We start from the raw sequence: 10,455 nt of genomic DNA on the forward strand, positions 1-10,455 counted from the left end.
GAAATTAATGTTCTAGAATTTGTAAACTAACACGACGCAATATTACTAACCCGAGGAAATTATAAATAGATTTTGCTTTCAAGAAGAAATTTTAAATTAATTCAGTTTGAAACAACGACGGTTTTTTGTTATGCCGTCGTTTTTAACTAACACGACGCAATATTTGTTTTGCGACGTGGAACCTTTTCATTTAACGTCGTTAGGTTTAATATAACCGACGTGGATTTGAATTTTTAAATTATGAATAGAATTTTTTTTCCCGTGACTTTTCAGTTTATTTTTCAATTACAGTGCGTTATAAATAGAGTTTTTTTTTCGGAGGAAATTTAAAATGAAGGAAATTAATATTCAGGAATATGTAAAGTTTCTTTTTTGGATGACAGATTTAAATAAAATAAGAATATAAAAACAACGACTTTTTTTGTATTACTGTCGTCGTTTTTCGTCGTCTTAAGTAAGACTAAGACGACGTAATATATTTGTTGAGCGACGTTGATTTGTTTTTTAAACGTCGTTAGGTATAATATAACCGTCGTTGAAAATTGTCTCTCTGATTGCAAATTTGCAACGGCGTTAGGTATAATATTTGTAGATACACAAACGCACACACATCATCAACTTCCAAAAAATTGTCTCTCTGATTGCAAATCTGTGTCATCTGTTAAGATTATGATGTGGAATAGAGTTCCATCTGGTAAGATTTCGTAACCCTTGGGATCTCAGAAAAATCTGGTTATGTCGGCGGTTTTCTATATAAACCGTCATGGTTATTTCAATTCTTGTCATTAAGTAGATCTACCGACGTAGGATAAGAAAATCAAAGAAAAAATTGTTAACAAAAATTCTTATTAAGACGACGGTTTAAATTAAAGGTACGACGTATAAAATGAATAAATACGACGTTAAATTTTATAGTACGATTTAAAGATAACGTCGTAGAACTATACGAGAATGGCGTCGATATATTTATATTTTCCGTCGTTGTAAATTAATTTAATACGGCGATATTTTGTATTTTAAAGCCGTGGATTTGTTTGTAATTATACGGCGTCTTATACGAAAACCCCGTCGTGTTATTTTATGAGTAAAAACGGCGGCTTTTATTGAAATCGTCGTCTTTACTTTCTTCGTCGGTCGATTCATAACTTCTGCCGTTCTTTGTTGGCTTTGATTTTACTCTGCGGAAATCTGTTTCAAATAGACGTCGGTTGTTTAATTAGGTACGTCGTTGTTTTTGAACAGTCATTTGAATCCACATTTTTTAGTTGTCTAAGGTGGTATTACACGACGGTGTTTTTAGAACTGTAGTCTTTTTAAAAACCACGACGGTTTTCACTTAGATCATCGTTGTTTTCTGGTCGTCTTTTTCACTTTTTGTAGTAGTGTTTGAATGAGTATCTACAAAATAGACGGTTTGGATTAGTGAAATACAATCCGGAGTGGGGCCTACAAGGGGTATCCCTCAAATAAGCTTGTTTGAGGGATCCCTCAATGGAAACTCTCTGTATATATATATATATATATATATATATATATATAGTAAAAGGCAAAAAATGGTGAAGCATTCAAAATACCAAAAAATGTCATCTTTTTTATAGAGGAAGTAGTAAATTTTCATTAAAATTTTGAAATGTTACAAACTCGAGCGAACAAATGTGGCCTCATTAAAACCTTGTCCAGGGAAACCCAGCGGGAAAAAATTTCGGACGAAGGAAAAAGACTGACACATGCTCCATAAAGGCTACAAACAAAAACTCATGACAACTCTAGAATATTAGAGTCAGCTTGAAGAAACACATTGAGCCATGGAGGACCCTCTTCAAGCCAAACGTCTATGGACACACTACTTAAAGCAAACTTAGCAAGCCTATCAACCACAATATTACACAATTTGGGAACAAAGACAAAAGAAAGAGAATAAAATTTCTAGAGAACATGTGGATGTCGTTGATAATCCCCTCAGCAACCCCAAAAACCTCATTGCCAGAGACGATGTCGTTAATGACAATCTTCGCATTTGTCTCAACCACTAAATGATTTGAAGAAAGTTCCAGCACATGAATTTGGGTTGCATTGCCTATCTCAGGTGGTATGCTACCATAAGGGTTGTTTCCTGCCATTAGTATGGTTTTCGCTTTGGGTATTGTCCCCAATTGTGTGAGATTTCTCCATACATGTTGGTGTGGCTTATATTCATAAAATCAAGATTTGGATAAACACCGAAGTCTTTAGATATATTGCCTGTCAATTGGTTTTGGTCAAGACAGACTCTCACAAAGCCCGTGCAATTTTTTGAGCTTTTGGGGATTGGACCAGTCAATTAGTTTGTTTGTATTGACAAGTTTGGGAGTTTTCCATCTTAGTAGATATTTGGGGCAAATAATCAGACAATTGGTTTGTGTGGGCTTAATGCCTTCTTGGCTTTTAACTTGTTGCTAGTTCTTTTGCATTTTATTTGGGCCCCTGGCTTTTCGTTTTGTTGTTGAGCTCAGTTGGTTGGGTCTCACTTTTGGGTGTATTGTTATGCTCTTTTGTGAGTTTTTAATGAAATCCACTTCTGACCCCCAAAAAAAAAAAAAAAACCCAGGCAATTGGTTTGTATCCCATGCCAATTCAATCAAATTCTTGAGATTCTCTAACTCTTGTATACCACAAGTGGAAAGGTTTAGCTTAAACATGAAAAATATGTATGTACGTATACAATACGAGTATTAAATGTGAAAATGTTAAATTCTTTATACATGTAATAACTCTGAAAAGTAAATACTTAAAAGGGGACAATAGAGACTCGGGTAATGGCCTAATAGGAATGAATAATGCTCTAAACTATACTTATCAACAAACAAAAATCGAGAAAAAACAATTTTTTTTATTTAAAAAAAAAAAAAAAAAGAGTGTCTATATATTTGGTTGGGTGAAACACAAGACATTTCTTTCTATTATAATAATATTAAAAATCCACCATGCATGCTCAGGTAGTATAAGGTTCTTTTTTTAAAGTAAATTTAGGTTTTAGCCACAAAAAAACTTTCATTTTTGGAAAAAGCCAAAGCTTTTTCAAAAAAGACAGAAAAACCTCTTAACTTTCAAATCAAAGACATGCAAATGTAAAGGATGCCTTAGGAAATCCAAAAATAAGTAAGAGCAATTTTGTCCATTTTGACTTCTTTTAAAAAATTTATTTCTCCTTTGGATTTTTCCAAAGTCTCCCTATGTTCTACCTCACCAGATGCCCTCTCTACTTAGGACATCTATATGCAGGTTGTCCTTCAAATTTGAGTTACTTTTTTTATTTCAACTTATTGGTCTGCTGTGTAGACTTAATGGGATTTTGTTTTGATCTAGATAATATTCTTATGTTAAATTAGTGAGGGCTTTCTAATTGTTACGATGACACAGGCCAAAACATAGAACGAAACTTGAGTGGAAATTTCATTTGCAGCTGAAAAAAAAAATATGAAAACTCAATGGAATGGTATTCCAGCATTTGGTATAGGACTTTGTACATTTATATACTATATAGTATGGATAATATGAAAACCCAATCTTTTTAATATATATATTTTATCACATTAATTCAATCCCAGATTGAGGAGCATTTATACGTCCATTGTACTGCCAATGTGATAATCTTTGTGATAATCTTTTTTAGCTAGAACAATGTTTATTGTAGTTGAATATCCTCGACCTCATAGTTTGTTGCCAAAGATTTGTTAGTTTATTGAAATTTGTATTTCTTCATTGTGGATTTCATAGCTATTGATTGGTGAAAAAATAAACATTCACCGAGTATGCTCGAATTATATTACACAAGAAATAGCACAAGATAAATAAAACATTCAGGTACCCAAAGGATCAAGACCAAGCAGTTCACCACATGTCATCATATGTACCGGCTTTGACAAATGCAACATCTGAGTTGAGAGGAAATGAGAAACTTGTTTCATTGTTGGACGAGATTTCGGGCTGGAATTCAAGCATGAAAATGCTATCTTCACAAGAGAGACCACTTCATTTGCAACTTGATGCGTAGGAGGGGAAATGCGTTGGTCCAAAACATCCACAATTGGTATTTGATGGGCTGCTAATGCAGATGATGATGAGGATGATGATGAGGAGGAGGAGGATGAAGAGATTGATAACAAAGACGAGAAAAGATCTCCAGGATGCTTTCCCATAATTATTTCCAATGTGACCACACCAAAGCTATAAACATCGCAGTTCTCATTCACTTCCATTGTGTAAGCAAGCTCTGCTTAGAGAAATCCGAAGAGAAGTGGCATTATTAGTTTATAGACATAACTATTCAGTGGAATTTTAACAAAACTGTATCATGCATAAATCGAACTATTAGTTTATAGTCATATTTTCCAAATCAAAGAAGTGAAAATGTGTTTATGTTAACCGCTCGTAATGATGAAAATGAAGCATTGGTCTAAAACCGAAAAAAAATTTGGCTAAATACAGAGAACATGGAATCGCAATATTACTTGGTTCCATGTAGCCATACGTGCCTGCAGCTGCAGTCCAATTAGTTGAGTCTGGATTTAAAAACTTAGATGTGCCAAAGTCTGAAACACATGCCTCATATTCAGAATCCAACAAAATGTTCTTGCTGGAGATGTCACAATGTACAATCGGTGGCAGGCAATCGTGGTGCATGTAAGACAAGGCATGAGCTAAGCCTTTAACAATATTCACTCTTTTACTCCACCCCAACTCTTTAGCTTCTTCATTTTTGCTCAACATTGTGGCCAAGCTACCTCTTTCAAGATACTCATACACCAAAAACGAGTGTCGTTTATGTGCGCAGAAATCATAGAGCTTCACAATATTCCGATGTCTTATCTCACTGAGTGCCCTTACTTCATTCAAGAACTCCTTTTGAAATTTTGTCTCGCCATCCCATAGCATATGGAGTTTCTTCACAGCCACTACATCTCCAGATGAAAAATTCACCCTGTAGACGCTTCCATGTCCTCCATTCCCAATGCAGTATATGGAATCAAAATCTTCTGTTGCCCTTATGATTTCCTCATACATTGATTTTCCATCAAAATTTAAAACCGAAAAGGAAATTTCTCCATGCATGTGGTTTTGTTTAGTATCTTGATGCTTCTTCTTTCTTTGCACTATTACAAAGACAATTGTAAAGAGAGCAGATAGGAGTACAAATACTGCTAGAACAGAGAATATGACCGTGTGGTCCTTTTTTGAGCCATGTGCATTGCAGGGTGGCAGCAGAGCTCTAACGTTGCCACACAATCCTTTGTTCCCTTTCAATCTTTCTGGTGGAGCTTCTCGAAATGCACTGATGTTGGGAAGGGGACCTTCCAAGTGATTGTAGGATATGTCAACGTACGACAAGCCGCGCATCTCTTCAAAACTTGATGGTATGGAACCCGAAAGATTGTTGTGGGAAAGATCAAGTGTCACCAAACTCTGCATACTGCCCATTTCTGATGGTATCTTACCTTCAAGAGAGTTATGACTTAAATCCATGTAATTCAATTGACCTAACTTCCCTAACTTAAATGGAATTGCTTGAGCCAACTTGTTGTTGCTCAAATTCAAGTAGTGCAATTTGAGCAAGTCACCTAGAATGCTTGGAATTGACTCATTGAATTTGTTTGTTGACAAGTCAAGATATTCAAGATCATTCAATGATCCGAATTCTGACGGTATACAACCTGAAAGTTTATTTCCATTCAACATCAACTCCACCAACGAAGACAACTTCCTGAATTCTCTTGGGATCAACCCAACTAAATGATTTGAAGAAAGGTCCAGCACATGAATTTTGGTTGCGTTGCCTATCTCAGGTGGGATGCTACCAATAAGGTTGTTTCCTGCCATTCGCAGGGTTTCCAAATTTGGGCATTGTCCCCAGTTGTGAGAGATTTCTCCATACAAGTTGTTGTGGCTCATATCCATAAAATCAAGATTCGGATAAACACCAAAGTCTTCAGATATATTGCTTGTCAATTGGTTTTGGTCAAGACGAACTCTGAATAAGCCCTTGCAATTTTTCAAGCTTTTGGGGATTGGACCAGTAAAATAGTTTGTGTGTACTGACAAGTTTGTGAGTTTTCCACCTTGGCAGATATTTCGAGGCAAATAACCAGACAATTGGTTTGTATCCAACACCAGGAGAATCAAATTCTTGAGATTCTCTAACTCTTGGGGAATGGAGCCGGAAAGTTGGTTATCACGTAGGAATAAGATCTCCAAGTTGCTCAAGTTAGAAAATGAGGCTGGAATTGAACCGTTAAGTTGATTAGAGCTCAACTCTAGATCTACAAGAGATTTCAAGTTCCCTATCTCCTTGGGAATCAAACCAGAAATTTGATTGGAATACAAGTACAAAGTGTTTAGGTTTATTAAGTTACCAATATTTGGAGGGATGAGACCACTTAAATTGTTGTTGGACAAGTACAAAGTGTTTAGCTTTATTAAGTTACCAATATTTGGAGGGATGAGACCACTTAAACTGTTGTTGGACAAGTCTAGATTTACAAGAGATTTCAAGTTTCCTATCTCCTTGGGAATCAAACCAGAAAGTTGATTGTCATTCAAGTACAAATTGTTTAGGTTAATTAAGTTACCAATATTTGGAGGGATGACATCACTTAAATTGTTGTAGGACAACGATAGATTTACAAGAGATTTCAAGTTCCCTATCTCCTTGGGAATCAAACCAGAAAGTTGATTGGAATACAAGTACAAAGTGTTTAGGTTTATTAAGTTACCAATATTTGGAGGGATGAGACCACTTAAATTGTTGGAGCACAACTCTAGATCTACAAGAGATTTCAAGTTCCCTATCTCCCTGGGAATCAAACCAGAAAGTTGATTGTGATGCAAGTACAAAGTGTTTAGGTTTATTAAGTTACCAATATTTGGAGGGATGACACCACTTAAATTGTTATAGGACAACTCTAGATCTACAAGAGATTTCAAGTTCCCTATCTCCTTGGGAATCAAACCAGAAAGTTGATTGGAATACAAGTACAAAGTTTTTAGGTTTATTAAGTTACCAATATTTGGAGGGATGAGACCACTTAAACTGTTGTAGTACAAGCCTAGATCTACAAGAGATTTCAAGTTCCCTATCTCCTTGGGAATCAAACCAGAAAGTTGATTTTTACCCATGTACAAATTATTTAGGTTTATTAAGTTACCAATATTTGGAGGGATGACACCACTTAAATTGTTGTAGGACAATGCTAGATATACAAGAGATTTCAGGTTGCCTATCTCTTTAGGAATTTCCCCCAACAAGTTATTCCAAGAGAGATGAAGAAACTTAAGATTTCTTAAGAGACCAATTTCTGGTGGAATTCTCCCAGAGAACTGATTCTGGGAGAGATGAAGATAGTGGAGTTTGGAGAGGTTACTAATTTGAGGTGGGATGGCATCAAAGAGTCTGTTCAAGCTGAGGTCAAGATATTCAAGATTAGGGAAGGACAAGAATGAAAACTCATGTAGCGTACCTTGAATACCACAAGTGGAAAGGTTTAGCTTGCTGACACTTCCAACTGCGTTGCATGAAACACCAGTCCAAGTGCATGGGCTTGTTCTTGGTTTTGGATTGGTGCTGGAAGAATTGGTGGCATTAATATTATGAGTGGGAAGGTCGTACCAGGTGAGGTTATTGAGGGCTTGATTTGGAAAGAAGCTGGCTTTCCATTTGAGAAGAGACTCTGCCTCAGTATGAGAAGTAGAAGTAGCAGAAGAAAAAGCAACCCAATTTGGTGATGAAACAAACAGGAAGATGACAAGGCAATAAGGGAGGAAGCAAAGTTTAGCGGAAGTGAAAGATGTCATGGTTATTGTTTGTGTGGAATACGTATATTGTATGGCCGTGCCTTACTAGTTATATATAGTGTGGATTAGTCTTTGGGGTTCAGTTGAGCATTGAAAAGTCTTTCGGATCTCATCTATAATCAATTTTCTTTTGAGTAAAGGTCTCAGTCTTTCATTCTCTAAATTTAAATGCCAATTTTGTATTTTCTAGATGAAATAATGAAATGAAATTGATGGAGGTGAGAGATAACCATATGCATGACATAGGGGTTTAGATGTGTCCCACCCACTTGAATGTTTAAGTGAGCTTGCTGCCATTGTTAGAATTGTAATAAAGTCTTTGTCTCAATGGTTGTTCTTACAATGGCTGGAGTCAAAGTCTTTGTCTCTCGTTCTTTATAGTTATAGTTAAATGTCAATTTTGAATTTGCTGGACTAAATTAATGAAATAAAATGGATGGAAGTGAGAGCATCACTGATGGTTTGTTTTGCCGTTTATTGGATAAATTCATTTGATTATTGTGCTCCTCCGATGCCACTACCGATGCCATTAATGTTCAATAAAAGGCTATGTGAGAGCCTGTTGCTTGTGCTCTTGATTAAGTTGTGTAAGAATTGATTCTTACACCTCCAATTAATAGTCAACTTAAGTTTTTAATTTATCAACACAAAATACATCGGTAATATATTAGCTTGCTTGCTTTGTAGTTGAATGAAAGCTATTTCTTCAAATTTTTTTACAAAAAAATCAGTTATTCCCCTTGAACTTGTACATAACTTTCATTTTGCCCATTGTTTTTTCATTTGAGAAAATTCAGGATACAAACATTTTTTTATATAGTCAATCTACCCTCTAGTGCTAAATTTCCTTACATTCCAACTATTTTACAATTAAAAGATACCATGTGGGCACTCTGAGGGCAAATTGGTCAATTTGTATCTTATAAATAATTAAAAACTTTAGTGAAATGTGTTATAAATCTATGGAATGTGTAACATCCATTACCTCCACCCCTTATTGCTTTGTAACCTATGCCCTTATTATTGTAATTAGTAGCTATAAATTGTGGGTTAAATACCTCTATTGTAAGTCTATAAATAGGCCCTTATCAAAGATGAATAAGATAAGTTGATACAAGTTCATAGAACAAATTCTATATATTTCTCTTCCTCTTATTGCTCTCTACAATCCCCCTTAGTTTTATAACACGTTATCAGCACGACATTGCTCTTGGTACGTTTTCTTTCTCTAATTTTTCTTTCTTCTTATATAAGCTAAAGTCATCATAATTTGGTGATGAAACATACAACAAGATGACAAGGCAATAAGGGAGGAAGCATAGTTTAGCGGAAGTGAAAGATGTCATGGTTATTGTTTGTGTGGAATACGTATATTGTATGGGCCGTGCCTTACTAGTTATATATAGTGTGGGTTAGTCTTTGGGGTTCAGTTGAGCATTGAAAAGTCTTTCGGATGTCATCTATAAATTGTACAAGAACTAAAGATGAAATTGTCGTTTACTGTACATAGGAATAGGAATGCGTAATTGATGGTTTGTTTTGTCGTTTATTGGATAAATTCATTTGATTATTGTGCTCTACCGATAATTTATTCAACTTCATTTGATTATTCTGCTATTTCGTCAGAATTTTTATATATATATATATATATAAAACCGGTTATTTGGGATGTTAAAAAACAAGAGGCTAAATTTTTGAAAGTCCCCTTAAGAAGAGGCTATTTCGTCAGATTTTGCCCATTGTTTTTTTATTTGAGAAAATTCAGGATACAAACATTTTTTTAAAGTCAATTACATTCCAACTATTTTACTGTTAAAGGATACCATATGGGCACTATGAGGGCAAATTGTTCAATTTGTATCTTATAAATAATTAAAAACTGAAAAATAAAATAACATAAAACATACACACACAAAATAAAATAAAAATAGAGAAAACACTTTCTTTGTTGTTCGGAATACTGTTTCTCACTATGTTTTACATTTTTGTGAGCTCGGACCACCGAACTACCTAGCTCTGACAAATCAAACAAAGAGAAAAATAACATTTTTTTGTGTGTGGGTATATTCGAGTAATATTATGCATAGATCTGGTGTTAACATGGCTTGGAATGTTTTCAAGTTCTGCTCATTCATTTTAAAATGACGAAAGTTTATATCTTTAATTTTCAAAATAAAATATTTATGGAGCAAAATGAAAATTAGGTACAACTTCGGAGGGATTTCAATAGCTGGGGTTGAGGTTGTTGCTCTATCTGTAGTGTTTTTATTTATTTTTTTATTTTTTATTTTTTCTTATTTGGATTGTTGGGTCACAATAAAGTTTCTTTAACAAGAAAATATTAGAACCTGACACATTGAAAAATAGGAAAGAAGCATACATATCTTCAGTCAAAGTCTTTGTATGTTATCTATAATGTTAAAATTGGAAAGTTTGCATGTTTTCGCTGAACTTTTATTCTTCCTATTATTACAACCCATGAGTCAAGAACACGATTTCTATCATATATTTATAGATGTTTTAAAATCATGTAAATAATCAAGTTCACCCAACAATAAATTTTGTTTAAAACACATTTAAATTCAAGTTTAATCCTATTAATAAAATTTCATATAGAGGCTGTTTAAG

The 10,455-nt window shown here is 34.6% G+C and overlaps 2 protein-coding genes across 2 annotated transcripts; both read right to left on the reverse strand.

Annotated features, from left to right (window-relative positions):
• Nucleotides 1-3,839: 3,839 nt before the first annotated feature.
• LOC117619640 (MDIS1-interacting receptor like kinase 2-like) lies at nt 3,840-5,043 on the reverse strand. Its single transcript, XM_034349643.1, has 2 exons — nt 4,491-5,043; nt 3,840-4,252 (listed from the first exon to the last, which is right to left on the reverse strand). The coding sequence occupies exons 1-2, from the start codon at nt 5,041-5,043 to the stop codon at nt 3,840-3,842; spliced, it is 966 nt and encodes a 321-aa protein (XP_034205534.1).
• Nucleotides 5,044-5,101: 58 nt separating this feature from the next.
• On the reverse strand, nt 5,102-7,827 carry LOC117619651 (probable leucine-rich repeat receptor-like protein kinase At1g35710). The gene is made up of 2 exons (XM_034349652.1): nt 5,264-7,827; nt 5,102-5,132 (listed from the first exon to the last, which is right to left on the reverse strand). Exons 1-2 carry the CDS (start codon nt 7,825-7,827, stop codon nt 5,102-5,104), a joined length of 2,595 nt encoding a protein of 864 aa, XP_034205543.1.
• Nucleotides 7,828-10,455: the final 2,628 nt, after the last annotated feature.

The sequence above is a fragment of the Prunus dulcis genome, chromosome 1, assembly GCF_902201215.1.
Source record: "Prunus dulcis chromosome 1, ALMONDv2, whole genome shotgun sequence".
NCBI lineage: Eukaryota > Viridiplantae > Streptophyta > Magnoliopsida > Rosales > Rosaceae > Prunus > Prunus dulcis.